This window comes from Pleurodeles waltl, chromosome 3_2 (genome assembly GCF_031143425.1).
Source record: "Pleurodeles waltl isolate 20211129_DDA chromosome 3_2, aPleWal1.hap1.20221129, whole genome shotgun sequence".
Lineage (NCBI taxonomy): Eukaryota > Metazoa > Chordata > Amphibia > Caudata > Salamandridae > Pleurodeles > Pleurodeles waltl.
In genome coordinates, this window is record NC_090441.1 from 34,649,700 (window position 1) to 34,669,536 (window position 19,837).

The following is a 19,837-nucleotide window of genomic DNA, read 5'->3' on the forward strand; positions in this document are numbered from 1 at the left end:
AGAAGTGGGTGGTTTGGTGCCTTCGAAGGGAGGTGGATCCGAAATCAAAGACATTATAAATTTCCTGTCAGAGTGTGCTGAAAATGGGTTATGTTACAGATCAGTAAATAACTCCAGGTCAGCTATATCTGCTGGTCATGAATGGATAAATAATAAACTTATAGGTCAACGTCCCTTAATATGCAAGCTAATTAAAGGCATTAGGATGGCTAATCCTCCTAAATCACGTTACGAACAATTGTGGGATGTAATTGTTGGATTATCTTTTTTGGATGCATGGCCAGATAATTATGTGTTGTCTATGAAACAGTTATCTGCAAAGTTGACCATGTTATTATGTTTAGTTTCCTGTCAAAGAGTCTCTGATGTGAGAGCTCTAGATTTAGCAGGTAGGTTATTTTCTCCTACAGGAGTTTCATTTCTTATATCTAGGTGCAAAAAATGTATGTTTACTTCAACAGATTATCCTGCTTTCCCTCGTAATCAAAAGCTTTGTGTTGTCAAGTGTTTAAAGGTATGTGAAGTCGTAGATCTGATCCGCAAGGTCTTCTTTTCATTGCTATTCAAAAACCTTTTTGTTCAGTCTCGGCTGCCATGCTGGTGCGTTGGGTTTGTTGGATTATGTCTGAGGCAGGCATAGATGTTTCTGTTTATGGTGCTCATTCCACCAGAGGGGCCATGGCTTTGAAGGCTTTACTGTTGGGTTATAGATTAGAAGATAGCTTACGCGCAGCAGATTGGTCAAGTGATTCCATGTTTTAAATGTTTTATTATAAACCAGTGGTACATGTTTCGTCTTTAGTTGTTGATCAGCTTTGAACCAGCATAATCGGAGCCTCCAGTCCTTACACAGAATACAAAATTTTCTAGCTTTGCAACAAGAATTTTAGATTCTATTAAGGACACGGAGGCGAGGATTATCCCACCCTCTGGGAGACGTTATCTTTTGTAAATGAATATTTTGCATGAGTTTGTTTAAAGTTTGCCTCCATTTATTGAGTCTGTGAGAGTCGAGAGGGTTCTTATATTTTCTTTTATTTCAGGAAATGATCCTAAACAATCGTAAGGAGTCGTGGATTTTAGCTCGCAGTCAAACGCTCGCAGTCAAATGTTTTGGCAGTTATGCAACTATCCATGTAACAGGGTCGATATCATGCAAAGCACTCGGATACTGCCCAGCGAGATTGCGCTGCGTAGGAAATAAAAAGTAGTCCAGAAGTCATGCGGAAAACATGGAGCCTCGAGGAGGGCTAAACACCGGAAAAAGCATGACGTCTGCATGCCTTTCACAAATAAAAATCAAGCTAATTTTAAAAGGCAAACCCATGGCCCAATGAAACTGATGGGCGTGCAGTGAGTGTGGTTAATAGCCCACAGGGACATTACAATGGGGGCCATAGCGCTTGCGGGCTCGACCTTAAAAAGTATCTTTTAGCTTGAACTGTGGACCGCTCTCTAGTTTAGAGCTATTTTTGAGGTCTTTCTGCTGCAGTGTGGTGGGGCCTTTTTGATGATGCTCTAAGGTTGCTACCTTATCTCATCTTATGGAAACGTCAGCTTTATTTGAATGATTAGCATGTACTCTAAAAACCTGGACTAACCCTAACAGCATGCATCTCTATACAAAATACTTAAAAAAATTACTTGTGTGGCCGAATCATCAAAAGGCCTAGTTAGAGCCGGGTCGGCGGTATTGGGCTGCAGGGTCAACCAAGGATATCTAGATCCCAACCAAACAAATAAGGATCTTACATGCTTTGAGTGGATCTGCCAGTTTGGCAGCTCTATGAAGGGCACTTATCCTATGCCAGTCAGGCACCACGTTTGGTGCATCCGCTCAATAAAGTATTTTGTTTTCCATAACAAACTCCCAGGTGGAAGTTTGTTTTTAAAAAAACAATGGGCCTGAAGCTAAGGGAGTTTTCTTCCTGAACATCGGAGCTAGATTATATTTTTGCTACTGGGGACTGCTACATTGCAATGGATGTGAATCCCTGGTAGAGAGTACAAGGGTAGTTACCTGCCCTAAATACACAACGAACAGCACTCTGGACTGTCAAACCTGTGATGTGCTTCCAGGTGAAGAATTTAAATCAGCAGTGCCCACTGTGAGTCCAATGATGTAAACAGAGCCCTCCAACAACTCTAGTTACAGTGGTGGAACTGCCTTGTTGGAGGAGCATGAAATCAGTCTTGCCATTGGTTTTCTGTCAGATAATCTGTCCTTTGACTAGGCGGTCCACTTGCAGGCCCATAGACGAAAGTCTGTTGGCGAAGCACAGTCACCGCCAGAGTTTTACACCCACGTCGACGGTGTCATAGGCAAAAAGCGTCTGGCAGCAGGGCAACATCCAGTTTTACCGTCAGGCTAATCAAGATGTGCTTTCCCTAAACGGCTAAGGGTAAACCTCCTCACCTGAATTGGAGGATTGAAAAGGATAACAGCACAGAATTTACCCTTTTCTCTTCGTTTCACTTCCCTTGCTGCCATGGACCTGACTGCACAAGTCCTGCTTTTGCTGCTGATACTGGACCATGATGCAAATCAACCCCGTCGTCACCAGAACCAAAAATTGACTGTTTTACCTATTACCATTGGAATTGTCTGTGTACATTAGCTCTGGACTTGTGCATAAAGAAAAATTGCAAGCAATAGTACAATAGTGCAATGCACGTGTGTAATGTTGTAGTTTAAAAAACATAAAGAAATACTCCTTTACATACTATTTACACTGACCAATTTGGTACTAACTTGCCTTTATGCCAATGGACACCTACGCAAAAAGTCACATTAATCCGTAATTCGAAATGTGTTCATTACAGGTTTGTTTAATCTTTTCCGACTACCATATCAAATACATAATAATTACACATTATTGTAACTACATAAATCCAATATAATGTAGTGATTGCACTACATAATGCAACAAGTGGGTTTACATGAAATGTACATCCAATGTCACCTCTAAACTTTAAACATGTCACATATGTATTAATGTCACATTTCCCCTTGTCTTGTGTAATTTCTGTTAATCATTAGATTTAATTGAACTCAGAAGTGTTATTTCCTTGTGTAATGAATATGCGTTTACTATTAAAACTTATCATTTTTAAATAAACACACCTGCATTCACACATTATAAACATATAAACATGTTTAATTTTGGTGTAAGTGTCCAGTATCAAGATGAATGCTTGCACCAAAATTAACTTGTCCATCACAAATGGCCAACACTAACGTATGCACTATATAAACATGATAAAAATATAACTTGTATTTGTCACTGTCAGAAATGAAAATAAGTTCATGTTACACACATTTGCATTAATAACATTGTCATCTATCAAGTACCAATAATTTAAATCTAATGATAGGAAAAACTCAGTGAAAATAAATGAAAACTTAATCAAAGAATGAAACGTTTGAAAAAAATTATATCTGTCCATAGAGTCCTGGTGGGAAAATGTGGACTTCAGGCCCAGAACTTGCATCCTAATTACACTGCCAAGGACAACCTCTTCAGTAAGGGGCACCTAGTGGGCAGAGCAGGCACCTCAATGATGTTTCTTGGGAGGGGTGGGATTGGATTTCCATGGGGTCAGGGCAGGTAATTAGTAAAGAAGGGTGAAGGAGAAGGGGTAGAAGGGGTGGGAGAGGATGGGGTTTGGGAGGTAGCAGGAGCTGGAGTGTTTATTGTGTGTTTGTGTCTGTCTTTTGTGCAGGTGCATGTAGGTCTGCTGTATGTGGTGCATGTTTGGCTGTATGTATCTTGGTACTGTATGTGGTGTTCAGGTAAGTAAGTGTTTTTGTGTTTGGTGGGTTTTGGGGTGTATGTGCTTTTCTGTGAGTGTATATGTTTGGATGTGAGTGGTTTTGTAGGTGTTCCTAACTCAGGTGATTGCGAGGTGTGCATCTGGTGGATGATGTCTTGCGTGAAGGTATGTGTGAGAGACTGTGTGTGTTTGGATGAGTGTGATGTAAAGGTGGATGTTGTGGTGCTTGCGGGTGTGCTGGTACTTGTGGGTCTGGTGATGGTTGGGATTGTGGTGGTGGGTGTTGTGGTTGTGTTGTGTGAGAAAACAGGGCTAACGTTTTGCCTCCATTTTCACTTTTTGCTGGTGTTTCCTGACTCTGATGGTGCCCTGGGTACTGCTAACCAGTCCCAGGGCCTGTGCTTTGTGATAAATTAGTATGCAAATTAGGCTAATTATAATTGGCTATGTCAACCTACCTAAAAGCCCCCATAGGTGCACTGCTGAGGTGCCCAGGGGCATTTTAAAGGCAGGCCTGCCTTGCTGGCTGCTTTTAAATTCAAGTTACATGCAAATTCGACTTTGGAATGAAGAGTACTTCCAAAGTCTTAAGCTACCTTATTTTTTACATATACGTCACCCCTAGTGTGTGCCCTAGCTGCCCCTAGGGTTGGGTGCAGTGTAACTATAAGCAGGTACCTCATAAAATATGTTTTATAAGCCTTGATGAGGAAAAATAGCCACATTTGTTTTTCCCTCATTGTAGTGTATAGACTCTATAGGCTAAAATGTGGAGACTTTATTTTAAATAATAACGTCTCCAAAAGAGCTCGATATAGCAAGTGTGGTCTCAAACTGATTGTGATAATAAATGCAACAAATTGTAATTGTTGGATCTAATATAACTAGTTCAGGGAAAGAGTTTTAGACATCTTCCTAAAAGTTACCAGTTTCAGCTCTGTAGTGCCCTTCTCTGATTGGCCAGCCACTAGCAGCCTGGTCAGGCTGCCTTGATGATGTGTGAAGTGGCCTGGGCTGAATACAAAAGAAATGCCTGGGGGAGGAGATCTGCCTCAACAGATGGTGAAACAGGATGGGGGGAGAGCAGCCAAACTGGTCTTTAAAGGAGGGAAGGACATTTGGAGCAACTCAGGACCTCCCCATTTCCTGCAAACCCAGACAACCAGGTACCCTCTTGATTAGATTAGGAGAGGGGTGTGTTAAGGATTTTTAGCCACAACAGTGGGTAGGCTCAGCTAGACCTAGCCTCCAAAATTCAGTTTCTGCCATATTAGATTCATAAGGAATGTTGCTCCCTGGGATTGATTTTTGCCACACTTCCCAAGAAGTGGTCATCCAAGGGGGTAGCGGCCTGCCTGTGATTGAACAGTTGCCCCCCGCTTTCCACCCCAGGAGCAAGGATTAATATGGCAGAGCTGAACCCACACCTCAGATTCCTACAAGGAACAACAACAGACAAAGAATGACTGCCCTGCTGGCTCTTTGACCTGCACCTGGACACTGCACTCTGAAGGACTGCACCAGCTGCACACTTGGGCTTCACCACTAAAAGTAATTTGCCTGTCTTCAGCTGGTTCAAGAAGGGACTCCCTGCTTGCTACAGGTGAGAAATAGCCAACCAGAGTCCCCTGCATCAAAAACTGAAGCAACTGACCAGCTGACCAGTGGCTAGTGGTCATTTTTGGATTTGAACCAGGTGCATTCTGGGAGCTGGAGTCCTAACCCTCGAGGAGCAACACAGTGCTGTTGGAACCTTGGGGTGAGCTGTGGACTCATAAAGGACCTTCAAAGACCTTCTGGAAGAAGATCCAGAAGTTTGGAGATGTTTGGAGAAGTTTTGGAAAAAAGATTCATAAAGGGACTGACCCCCCATGGGGAGTCAAGCCAGCTTACCTCAACCGCAACCAGGTCTGACCTGCAGGTTTGTCCCGCTGAAAAGCCCTGCAGCCCCAGACTTCCTGGAATTCACCGGGGGCTCCTGAAAAGGTGATCCGATGACCTTGCATCAAAATCGGCTTGCTGTGGAAGGGTGACCCCTGTCAGAAGAAAAAAGAGATGTTGGATCAAGATTCGACTTTGGCCCGAATGAACATTTCCGTCCTGAGAAATAGTCTAAGTCTGAAAGTAGAATTCTTCACCGAGATCTCCTGCGACACGCATCTGAAGAGGGCTCCAGGGAGGTCGGATTGGCTTCGTAACTTCGTCCCGCTGAAGAAAATCTTCAAGAAAAAGACTTAGTCCGAAGGTAAACTTTCGACGAGGTCTACCGCTTGCTGTAGCTGAGTACGGCTCAATCACGGTCGGCCTCAAACCTTAACTTTGCCAATCGACCAGATAACCAGATTGGCGCTTTTAGTTGTTATGCGCTAGAAAACATTAAATCTTTGAAAAATCATATCTCCGGTTCCCCCTATCTGATTTTAATCATTTTGGTGTCATGTTAAAGATAAAAATATACTCTATGTTTATAAATTGGTGTTGGACTTGTATTGTGTTTTCTGTTTTACTTATTTACTGTTTTGTGATTTTTAAATACTTTACACACCTGTCTGCTAAGTTAAGTCTTGTCGTTCGTTGCCAGGCTACCAACAGTTGAGCGGGGATTAATTTATTGAGAAATGACTGGACCTAGTGGGGGTTAGTGGCCTATTGCTAAGTGTAGGTACCTACCTGCCCTTACCAATAATCCACTTTCCAACATGTTGGTTGTGTCTGTGGTGGTGGGGGTTGTGGGCGTGATGGTTGTGTCTGTGGTGGAGGGTGTTGTGGGTGTGGTGGTTGTTGTGGTGCCTATGGGTGGAGTATCAGTAGTGCATGTCTGTTGGGTGAGTGTATGTTTGTGTTCCTTTGTGTTTTTGTGTTTATGTGTGCTGCTTTTGTTTGTTGGAGTGGGTATGTGCTAGGAAGTGAGTGTGCTTGGGATTGGGGTGGGATTTGGGATGAGGAAGATACAGGAGTTGTGGCACAAAGTGGGGCTGGTTGGGGGGTGTGGTCAGTGCAGAGGCTAATTTTTTAAGTGATCTCTCTGTGCGGGACACTGAACTATGAATTGCATCCAGGAATGCAACCGTATGTTAGATTCGAGAACTAGGCCCCTGCATGTCATTCACAGTTGCTGTCTGGCTTACAAAGATGCTGGGTAAGAGGTCAATAGCCTCTTCACTGAGTGCAGCCGGGGGGGGGGAAACAGCAGGGCGGGAGGGCGTGTGGGTTTGACTAGTTGGGGGAGTAGCAAGAGAGAGGGTTGAGATCGGAAACTGGGAAGTGGACAAGGATGAAGATGGGACAGGATCTTTCGGGGTTGCCACCACAAGGGACTGGTCTTCTGTGGAGGCCTCTGGAGAAGATGTAGAGCTGGTGGCCTCCGTGCCAGTACCCTCACTCTCATGCTACTGTGTTTGTCAGGGTCTGATGTTTCTCTACCAGACACACAGTATCCAGCTGCTTCCCCGCCTTCATGGCCAATGTCGCCTTCGACTGCTGCTGCAGATGCTGAAAAAACATATACAACAGTTATATCTGTGCAATTCAAAATGGTCACAAGGTTACCTAACAAAACACCTGCTCAAAGGCTATAAAACTCAGGTATGCTTTCATGCGCGAAGGGAACATATTATGGACCCATTTTCTCACAGTTTAGGAAATTACCATTATTAGTCCCATTTCATTTGAGATATTTTCACTTAAACATTATACATTCCTCATGGAATGTTTTAACACCTTTGAATGCTACAGATTGGGTGTTTTGAATAGTGAGTTTATGGTTCAATTAAGAACGTTTGCCTAGTAATTTCATGTTTGTTGAAACAGACTGGCTTACATCACATTTGTGTAGGAGTAAGTCTTCATACCCATCTGCTACTGTCAACATGAACTGACTTGAATCTTGCAGTAAAAAGATGATTATCAAATGTTTTTTCTAGGAAATGTTGCCATTCTACCCATGTTCCTAGTCATTTTGCACAAAATGCTCAAAGTTGTTTGGTCATTATAACAACTTACCAATGTGAAGTCAGAAACATCCACTGTATCATAAGTGAATGGTATGCCATGTCACCTGTAAAAGGACCAACATTACCTCCTCAAGTTAGTGATGGAGCATCACACCTGACAGAATCCACAACTGGGGCCTGTTTGGTACAACCGTCCCTCATAAAATAGACAAAATCCAAGTACCTCTTTTTTCTTACGCAGGCATGTGTTTGCTCAAAACACATGAATCTAGTGACAGCCTATAACAAAAATCATTACACAAAACACATCATCATACACCTTGTGCAAAATTTACACCTTCCAGAAATCCTCCTGTGTGTTGCATGTGTGTCGACCTATATGTTGATGCCATAAATCATTGCTGTAACAAAAAATAGTTACTAACAATAGGAACTCAAAAAATAACTTCCCCCTTAATGATGCTGTTGGGATCTCAACTGCCCATTAAGGGTGGATAGGCCACTGCAAGAATGTAGGCCATTAGGGGGGTGAGGGTGCGGCACACATGCTTTTCATGTTGGGAGGACTGGCCGAGCTGGACTTCGGATGACTTGCAGGTCCAGTGCCATATATGTCCTCCCACCTTTTCTGGCAATGGATGATGCACCGCTTATATACCCCCCAGGGTCTGCACCTTCTTGGCGATGGCCTTCCATATTGCCTTCTTCAATGGGTGTTGCCCTGTATGGGAAAGAAAAAAAAAAGGAAAATATGTTTTGTGAGGTTTTGTTTGCCTGTATTGCTGAGACACAATTTAGTAACCTCTCTCACATGCATTTATAAAATGTTAGTATAGATTATTTACCAACATTTTTTTTTAACTAGGAAATGCTAATTTGTAATGACCTGTTAGTACCCGTGAGTGCCCTCAACACTTTCAGTGCCAGGCCACAAACATCAATCAGGTAAGGGGCCTGAAACATTTCCTGTAGTGAGAGCCACTTCTGAGCAATACAAATCATTGCGAGCTACTAAAGGCTAAATAACTTGCACATTATTAGCAGACACCCCTACGCACAGCTACATTGGCTTAAAGCCTAATGTTTTAGAGCAAGATACTATGGTTTGAAACACATACAATGACTAAGGGTTGTATGGGAGGGTTACCATGTGTCAGTGAGAGCATGGTTTATGGTGATGTATGAACAAGGGTGTGTGTAGGAATGAGACATACTTGTATGGGTGATAGAAAGTTTGTGTCATAGGTACTTGCAGCACAGGATATACATTTCCCCATGCGTGGCAACATTACAGGTACTCATTTATCAGAAAATTGGATATATTTAAAGTGGAAACAATTCAGACAGATCCATTACTTGAAAGTTTTTTCTTGCACTTTACATTTCTCTTATTTTGACATATGGCTGTATGTTTCACTTATAACTAAAGGTACTGTGTCTACTGCCCACCGGAAGTAAGGGGCATGCAGTTTATAAATTTAAATCTTGATGTGTGAGTAAATTGAAATGAAAAGTCACCTTATTCATTCAGATAACATTTAAATGTACAGACAGCTCAAACATTGTTAAACATCATTATGTCCCCTGCTAAATCATTAGGTTGAGTACACTCTAATCACAACACTTCACTCAGGAACTAAACGGGAGAAATTAGCCTGTATATTAAAAAGAAAAAAAGTTATTTAGAAATACATTTTCCTTTCAAACATGTACCTGTTCCTCTGTATTTACCCATACAGCTGGCCGTACAGGGACAGGATCTCTGTGGCGAGCAGTTCCAACTCCTCAGCATTGAAGTTAGTGGCCCTGTCACATGCTTTGCCCGACGTCATGGCTCCAAGAGGTTGATAACAGCAGAAAAAGTGGAGAAGGTGTTGTTGGCTGCAGTGTTAGTAGGCAAGTGAGCTTTATTCCTAATGCTGCATACATGTGCACACTGAGCGCAATCCATGATGGAGACGGACACAGCCATTGTTTCTTGTGTATAGCCATCATACGGGTTAGCCTATGGTTGTGTCCATTGTGGAGTGTTACACTTACTACGCTGTAAACGTCCACCAACGGTGGTTGGATAGCCAATGTCCTGAAGGCAAGGTCAGGCAGCCACCATTTTAATATGTGAACATGTGTATTTTTAAATGTTAAGTGTGTCATCATTACCCAAAATGGTGGCTAGTTTGTTTACCAATGTAAAATACATACAACACTGTTTATTGATAAATTTGAAATATTATAATGTTATGCTTTAGTGTGTTTAAAATCGATAGTGACGCTTTGTATTTTATACTTCTATTGACAGAATTTTAGAAAAAAAATAAAAAAATAATGTGTAAATAATAGATTTCAAATGTTATATTTACACATTATTTTTGAACAATATCAGACTTGTAAAAATTGTTATTCTAAGTTGCAATGCAAATACAAAATGATGTGTACATATTTGTCACAAAACCATATGTAATTTTACAAAGACATGAGATGTGTGTTGATTATCAAAGTATTGTTTGACCATTTTAAGTGATAATTTATTTTTCTTAAATGCAGACATGTAAACCCATAGAAGATGACAGCCTCGGACCTTTTCCAGACCTTGTCACCATGGAAGAAAGGGATATTACAAAACAATTCAGATTGAATAGGCAAACTTTTCTGGATTTATGACATCAGCTGGAGCCAGATGTCCTGCCTCACAACAGGAATCCCACATCAATAACACCAATAGTGAAAATCATGGCAGCACTCCATTTTGTGGCCACAGGATCCTTCCAATACACTGTGGCAGAATCTAGAGTCATGTCGCAATCAACTTACAGTTGTGTGCAACAAGAAGACCTTTTTTTCAATGAGGAGACATATCAACAGCTTCATCCAGTTTCCATGACATGGGGATTTTGCAAATGTGAAAGGAGATTTTTATGCTTTGGGTGGCATACCACATGTGGTTGGAGCAATTGACGGGACACATATTCCCTTAGTGCCACCACATGCCAGGGAACAGACCTACCACAATTGAAAGAACTTCTATTCAATCAATGTGCAAGTTGTCTGCTTACCGGATTTGTACATCTCAAGCATGTTTGCCCATTTCCCAGGGTTAACGCATGATTCCTCTGTACTATAGAACAGCAGCATACCCCTGCAAATGTCACAACTTGGGCCTGAGAGGCCTTGGCTTTCTGGTAAGTACAATATGACAATAGGACCATTTGCTTTATTCATAGTTTAGGAATGTACAATGGGATGAGATGCTATAGCCCAATACATTTTTTACTTTCATATAGAAGACTCAGCTTATCCTAACCTACAATGTTTGTTAGCACTGCTGAGGAATCCAGCAATGCAGGGGGAAGTCTACCCCAATTTGGTGCTCCTGAAGGCCAGATTTTGCCGTCTGGATAAGATAGATGGAGCCCTCATCTACTGACTCAACAAGGTGTGCCAAATCACTGTAGACTGCTGCATGTTGCACAGCATAGCCCTGCAATGGTACATCCAAAATATTGCAAAGAATGGAGACCATGAAGAGTCAGCTGGTGAGGATGTTGAAATGTCTAATGAAGATGATAATGGTGAAGAGGAAGGAACTGGCATACACCAAAATGTGATTGACTTCACATGAGTGTGAGTTTACCTTTACATATTGTTAAATTACATGTCAAAACAACTTGTGACATAATGAGCATATCAGTCTGTACTGGAGATTTTTTAGGAATGGTTAGCTGAGGAAAATCCAGAGCAAAGATGTTTGTTGTTAAAAGATTTTACACATTTACTACTATGTTCATTGACATTGATTATCTCTGAATGTTCTAAGTGAATGTGTCCTCATAACTTATCATTTGAGTCTGTTTTGGCATGTATAATAAATATACTATTCTTGTTTTTCTTTTTTAGGATCCTTCACTTGTCATCTTCATTTGGACATTTCAAAGTTGTGACATTTGAAGTTATATGCTGCAGTTGCAAGGTACAAGGGAACATGGGTTGATCCTCCCGAAGACACACACTTTAGATGTGCGTATCTTGCACAAAGGCAACTTGCACAGTGATTGAAACGATGTTCCTGAGATTGCGATAGACCTGTTTTCTGTTGAATGTTGCAATCAAGGCAATATGTGCTGCTCAACTTGCTCTAACCCCATATGTTAGTCAAACCAAAATATACTTATCTCCCTTCACATTGACAAAATCCTGCTTTGGCTTAAGTGTATGAATCTGTGAATGTGTCTCATCATAGTAGAAAGATTTTTTTTTAGCACAACACTTCCATTCCACCATATACTGCCACAGTGTACTGAAATGGTCCTGTGGCCACAAACTGTAGTAGTACCATGATTTTCACTTTTGCTGTTATTGATGTGGTTTCCTATTGTGAGGCAGGATGTCTGGGTCCAGCTGAAGACATGAATCAAAAATATTTTGTCTACTGAACCTAGGATCGTATCTCGTTCTTCCATGGTGTCAGGGTTTGGATCAGTAAAAATACAACTGAAACAGACTATATGGGTTATGCATTGGTTGTGAATATTTTCAGATTTTATTTTTTAACAATTCCTTTTAAGAGATGTTTGTAATCAATACACAGAGATCTGAGTTTGGTATTGTATTCCTTATTAAGAAATGGGATACACAATGCATAACTGCAACATTTTTAAAACATGATATTTATTTATTGTTAGCTTTTTTTTTCCATAATGACGGTGGAAAGAAATAAAGAAAGGAAATACCACAAGAAATACAACACTAGTATTTGCCTTTGTGTTATATGAATTTATTATTCAAACAGAAATAAACTTAAACATGTTGATGTTGAAAACCAAACAAGAAATGAAAAATCCAAACAAAGCAGTACATCATGGTGGAGAAAACTACTCATGTAGAGGCTAAATTGTTTGAAGTCCAATGTACAATATACAACTGTCATCAAAAAAGGTAAATGTGTCCAGAAAATGTCCATAGAGTGAATGGTAGTCACACACTGGAGGAAACTAGGTCTCTTGCTAGTGGTGGTTGAGGTCTTGCCATCTTCTCCCGGTGGTCCGGATGAACGTCCCCTCTGGGAGAGGGGAAGGGGATCCACAGTTGCAGGGACTGTGGTGAGTGGAGCTATTTCCTGTTGTAGCAGGGTCTCCCTGTCTGTGTCTGAGACTGATTCATTTTGCCCAGAGGATGAAGAACCACAGTCAGATGAAGATGGTACAGCCCTGCACATATGGTGATAAATGTCAAACTTCACCCCAGTCAGGGAGTACAATTTTGAGTTGAGATTCTGCAAATCTACCTTGTGCTCCCTCTGCACCTGCCTAATGTCCTGGAGCTCTGTTAGGACCTGGCCCATCATGTCTTGAGACTGATGTAAGCCTCCCAAGACGTAGTAGATGGTGGCCTGGATGACAGTGTACCTAGTAGCCTCACTTTCTTGGACCAAAGATTCCCTCCCACGACCCCTACCCCCACTACCCTGTGCCTTTGGGGCAGCATGCCCCATCCCACTGGGGCTAGGCTGATTGGAGGTAGTGGTGGTGTTGGCGCAACAGCAGCCAGGACCTCGGGGGCACAAGACTGGTGTTATATTCCTTTTAACACAGGAAGTGGAGGTATCCTGAGGCTGAGGTGTTGTTGCAGCTGAGGTAGGAGGTGTTGGTATCAGATGATTGTGACTTACTGGAGCTGTCTGCCCTGACAGACCAGATGGACCAGCCAGGTCATCATCATCCAGACTAGCAGGAGTGGTGTCCTCACTGAAGGCTGAATCCTGGTCTGGAGTGGAGATGTCCTCAGTGGCCCAGTGGCAGACAGTGGACCACTGGCTCTCGGTGTGGGTCCTAATATGGATTACAAACAACCAGAAATTAAAAGTCTGGTTTGTACATCAAATGTGTGTTCCGCTACATTAAAACAACCTGACAGTTAAAAAATGATTAATGGAATGATTTGACCTTTCTGTGATTTTTTGTGCATTACAAATACACGTTAATTTCCACATATGCAAATTACAGAAATACTGGTGAAGAGATGTCCTGATAAGAAAAAGGTTTTTTATTAACTGTACAATACATGTACCAAATATCCAACCTAACACAGTAGAGAGGAGAATTGAGAACAAAACCAGGCAGGCTGAAAACCAGACTATTATACAACGTAGAAGAATTAATGGCATTAGTCATCATATGAACATTGCAAAGTAAATTGTTTTTCAATACTACTTATATTTAGCGTACAACTGGACATGATTGACAATTTTTAAGTCAGCATACTACAATTTGTAAAATCAATACCATCAATTCTGTCAAATGACAAAAGGTGACAAAAATGACATTTTCATTGATAGCATAAAATTGTCAAATGCATGACATTTTGACATATGTGCATATATGGAAGAAAAGAGAGAATGACCAAACATCACAATGCAATATTATTTTTTAGAGACAAAAACAGGGCATCATGGTAGTTGTAGTAATTTCTATTCACCATTAACAAATACTTGTAAAAATGTGAGTTAAACATACTTAGTAAAGTACCTGCAGTGAAAATGAACAAACGTTTACAATATTTAGACCTATATGTAGATGATAAATAGGTGAAAAGGACATTTAGGTGCACTATTACTTCATGTGGAAATAGATGGAGTTTAGAACCTGTTTTCTTGGTCACATCACCATGCATTGAAACATACCTACAAAGTAGACAAATGCAAGGAATGATCCATGGAGAACAACACACATTCTGACAACACATATTGATCATTGTTAAAAAGAGAAATACAACCATAATGCTACTAATTTGTTGATAACAATACATTTTGATACTTTAAGATTTTAGTTATATGTTTTAAGGAAGGTCTAAAAACATTATCAACAGCTTACTTAAGGGCAAAAGCTATATTTCTAATTAGGAAGACATTCACAAGTGTAACATAACAGTCTCCACTCCACCAGGGATTCCTGTCAAGCCTTCAGGATGTAGGATCTGCAAGTCCTTCTCCTCCCAGGGAAAAAGTTGTAATGGGGGGCTGGGAGAACTACAACCAGTCCTCTGGGCCTCCAGGTGATGATTGGAGGCCAGGAAATGCACTTTCCCCTGCAGGTCATTTCACTTCTTCCTAATTACCTCCTGTGTGTGCAGGTTGTTTGCTACAGCATTCACTCTGTCAACTATTCTGCCCCACATTTGCCTTTACTGAGATATGGTTGTATTTTGTACCTGGGCTCCAAATAATTGTGGCTCTACTCTGATGATTTCATCCATTATGACTGACATTTGTGCATCTGTAAAACGTGCATTCGTCCTCCTCCCTGCCATAATGAGAAACTAGAAATAAATTAGATAGTGGCCCTCAAGATGATACAAAAACTTTAAAATGAAACAAATGAAAAGAGAGATAAAAAAAAGAAAATAAAGAAAATGAACCTGACTCCTGATTGGCAAGTTCAGCAGCAAAATGGTGTTCTGCAGTGGAATGGCAAAGGATAATGGTCTAAAATGTTGTTTTATAGTGTGGTTTGCAGGTGTTCACAATTGGCCAATATGCATCAGGTGTGTGCTGCTAGCTTCCATTCAATAGCCATTGTACAATGTTGAGCGGGTCCCACAACAGACTCCTGCTATGAGGAATCCACTGACAGAACAATGCCAGCACAGCTGTGAAACCTAATAATGCTTGGCACAATCCCACTGCCCTGGCAGTGATGGAAAACTGTTAGCCAGTACTTGAGTCCGCTGCATCAAAAGCAGTAGACCGCTTACATGGCAGACTTCACTCTGTTGATGCGGTCAGAGGTTCAGCTGCCATAGCACAGCAGCCAGAACTCCGTCAGCTTGATGGAGTACTTGCAACCACTGTCATGGCGGGACGATGGAACTCCTGTCAAGATGTAAATCAGGCCCTTTTGATGGTTCACCAACCCCACAAAGCCTAAATGATACCACTGTGCTTTAATTCAAAACAAAGCAGTAAATCTAGTGCTAATTACCATATGTGGTCATTAAGTTACTGCATGATATTATCAGATTTGTGTACGAGGCAGAAAAAATGGGAATAACTAGGTTACTGCTGGTTTGTTCTGCACGTTGTTAATGTTTTTACCACCAGCCTTTTGCTGGCAATATGTATCAACAGATAAAAACCTTAAGGTAAGTGTTAATAATATCACTAATTTACATCTGCAGAGGGGTACAAATGTACATTAACCTAATAACCACATATCCCATTTGTAAATGGATCTTACCACAGTAATCTAACTAGGCTCTAAGTTGTTTTTAAAGTACTTCAACCATTTTTCTCAACTGTTAAAACTAGAGAAGCCAGAAAGAACAGTCCGTGCTTACCTCTCCGCTCACCATCACATCAAAGCGAATTCCAAAAATCTTGTATAAATTCCGCCTGGTGACATTGTTTTCAGTATAATATCTGGCGTACCTTTTAGGAGAGACATGAGTCATGTTATATGATAAAGGCACATGGAGAGGCTTTTCAGACTGAAATATATTATACGTAATCATGCAATTACATAAAGCCGGGAAAAACCCTTCAGTGCCTATTGTATAGTTTACCATCTTTCAGCCACTTGAGAGCAGTGTGTTATCTCCAAAGGATGCACACTCCTCATTCCGAATCACATAGACAATGTGTAAATATTTTGGGGGATAGTCACAATCTGCATTTTTTTTTAGTACAATATTTTTACTCACAAACTAGAAAACGTTATTCACTAACTCATATGTGGAGGACTACATCTTTGCTGTTCCTATCTTTTCTATGCAGAAATCTCTACTGGACTGCAAAGATCTCCACACATGTGTTAATTCACTTTGGTAGCAAATGAGAGAGGGATGGAGGAGTGGTTGGAAAATAGGGACTGCATACTACTAAATGGAAAGGGTTTCGGGTTGAGGAAGGAGGAGTTTACAGAAGGGATTCGGAGAGGACATGCACCAATCCGCAAAAGAGTAAGATGATTCCTATTAAAAAATGCACTTCTAATGTTATTGCAGTCAAAATCATGCAAAACAGTTGTAAATGTACCCCAGTTCAGACCTGTAGTACGTCTAGCACCACACATTGCCAACCACTAGTACTGCAACACCCTCCCATAGAAAATAATGAAGGCGGGCATAAAATAACACCTCACAGGAATTAATGTTAAAATAAGTGACTTTAGTTATTTTATTCCACCTTAATTTTATTCCAACTTAATTTAGTAACAGCGTATATAAAATTAAAAATAATATTATTTTATTTTAAAAGGTTCTAATAGTTTTTCAAATTAAAAATGAATGTAACTTGACATGTTCTAAAAACGAAATGTGGTTAATTTATATTAATTCTATACATAACTTTTTTTTTGTAAATCTCTTTATTAGTTTTTTCATATGCAACACTTACAACTGGCATCTGACTTGAGCCACCATGAGCATATCATCATTCACATAACAAAAGTACGATATGGAGAGGGTAGGGCCACCAGCAAGAGGAGACCCAAGTGCCCCAGCAGTAATTAATAATGCAATGTGTAACAACCACATACAAAGAGAAAAATTCAAAACAAGAAGAACAATCCCGTCATCTCATCCCCCACATGATACAATAACAGAAGACGCAATCATCCTGTGGACAATACCTATTTTATACCTAGTATGTGTGTTAGACATCATGTCACCTACATCATGTACAGTGAAATTATTGCTGCACTTAATGCATTATTTTCTATTTGTATGTTCAGGTGGTAAGCACTCACCCTTAGGTATATGGTACCATGATTCTACAGTGCTTTACAGCGCCCAGTGTACCGTCTCACAACCAAAGTACCACACGCCTGCCTACTGTTAGTGATTTTAACTGAGGTAATGGTACTTGATTATAATTCCTGACGCTTGCAGAACCACCATAACTAGATCAGGGAGGCAAATTTCATTTTTAGCCTCGATTTGGATTATAAAATTGCCCCAGAGCCCCAGTCCTTTAATCATCACGACCCTGTCATTGACAGAGTGAAGTGTATGTGCTTCTACCCTCGCCCACCTTAACAAATCACCCAGCCAGCAGCGCGTGTCTGGTGCCCCTGGTGCTTTCCATACCATTGCTATGAGGTGTTTGAATAACTCAAAAGCCAGATCTACACACCAATGTATTTGTCTATCTTTCTTCAACCTGGTATGTATACCTAGCAGGCAGGCTTCTGCTGTAGGAAGTAATGTGTGACCAACCAATTCACCAGTCAAGGAGGTAGTGTCATGCCATGTCCATTGTATAGGTGGGCAAGTCCATACCATGTGGTCGAAGGTAGCGTCCAGTTCCAGCATTTTTTACTTTGTTTTACATTAAAAAGGAATATATAACATATTTAAATTAATATTCCACATCAAACTATTTTTACTTTTTTTTACTTTTAATAAACTTTTCTACTTTTTCTATACTTTACCATTGGAAGATTTCCCCCCAGTGGTGGAGATCTCTGCTTGCATGTTAAAAGTTATGAGGAATAACTTTAGAGTCACAATTTTGACTCTACCCCCTGAACTCAGGGGGTGAAGGTATGCAAAACTATATTTCGTATTAAATTTGCACTCTTAAATGGTGACTAACTAACTGGCTAGATTTCCTCACATGTAACTCTACCTTTTTTAATAGATCCCTTACTGTGTAGATTACTGAACTATGTATAATAGCATCTAACAAACATCACTCACAACCAAGAAACACCACATGCACATGTACCCGCATGTGCACACACACACAGACACATACCACACATGCGCACTCACACACACATCTTCATGCACTGAGCCATCTGCATGTGTATCCAACCTAAAGATTTATAAGCACACATTTCAAAGTTCTATGGCTAAACAAAGTAATAATAGTGCACAGCTTCTGTCCCTTTGTAGTAGTCCCTTCACCCCATATCTGTTTTACAATTGTTCATATCTCAGTTAGGTGCTAAGCAACCTAACTGGGTGGTTCTGAACCTTTTCATAAATAGCATATACATAGGCCACTTTTCTTTATTGTTTATTGTTTATTTATTTTTTAAATTATTTTGTTTCATACAAATAGAGAAAAAAGAAAAGTACATCTCATACGTACAGATGAACTTTTTTGGGATAGGTACAATCTGTATGTAGTACATACAGTATATCTTATATGTAGCACTCACATGCAATGAACTGATACATATCACGTTATGTTATGTAAGGTTATATATATTTGTAAAGAGCACTATCATCCACAAGAGAATCCTAGTGCTGAGCAGGTGTGTGTGCCTAGCCTTGTCTGTGGTAGATTAGTTAATTGAAAAGCCAGGTCTTCAGCTTCTTGTGTAGTTCAAAAAGAGAGGCTTAGGATTTGATGTGTAGTGAGAGGCTGTTCCATGCTTTAGGAGAGATGTAAGAGAATGCCTGTCCCTCTGATCTGTTTCTGTATATGCATGGGGTGTGTGTGAGTAGGAGTTCTGTGGAGTGGAGGTGTCTTGTTGGTTGGTGGAAGGAAATGCAACTGTTCAGGTAGGTGAGGTCTAAGTTGTGTAGTGCATTGCATGTATGTGTGAGGTGGTTGAAATGAGTGTGTATGTGTATCGGGATCCCATGGAGCTTCCTGAGGTGTGGTGTGATGTGAGTTCTGTGTGGGAGGTTGAGCATTTGTCTGGCTGCTGAGTTCTTGATGGCTTGCAGCTTTCTAATGAGTTACTTGGTGTTCCCATAGTCCAGCATGCTGGTGACTAAGGCATGAGTGATAGTTTTCTAGTGTTCCTTGGGAGCCAATTTAATATCTTTCTTAGCATCTTCAGGGTGGGAAAGCAGGATGCAGTGATGGTGTTGACTTGTGGGGTCGTGTCTAGTTTGCTGTTATTGATTATTCCAAGGTTCCTGGCATGGGTGCTAGTTGTGGGTCTGATTTTGGCCAGCCACCATTTGTTCATGCTGAAAGATCACTAATTCTGTCTTGTCTATGTTGAGCTTCAGACAGTTTTCAACCAGTTACTGACATCGGTCATGGTGGTGGGGAACTTGTTATTTGTGTTGGGATACATGTCCAAAAGGGAGCGTATGAGTTACTTGACAACAGCGTAGGAGAGGATGTTATGTCATGTGTGCGGATGACTTTGGCCCCA

The 19,837-nt window shown here is 40.8% G+C and overlaps 1 protein-coding gene across 2 annotated transcripts in view; it reads right to left on the reverse strand.

Moving 5' to 3' along the window:
- Positions 1 to 19,837, reverse strand: part of LOC138286427 (P2X purinoceptor 1-like) — a 495,243-nt gene that overhangs the window by 21,972 nt on the left and 453,434 nt on the right. The window contains exons 9-10 of one of the 2 annotated variants that reach the window (XM_069226685.1): positions 16,056 to 16,146; positions 13,681 to 14,403 (exon numbers count right to left, since the gene is read on the reverse strand). In XM_069226685.1, coding sequence (XP_069082786.1) covers positions 14,383 to 14,403; positions 16,056 to 16,146 — 112 coding nt within the window. In that variant the 3' untranslated portion in view covers positions 13,681 to 14,382. Of the gene's footprint in view, positions 1 to 13,680; positions 14,404 to 16,055; positions 16,147 to 19,837 lie in introns of those variants that run through there. The other variant, XM_069226684.1, reaches the window with a different exon arrangement.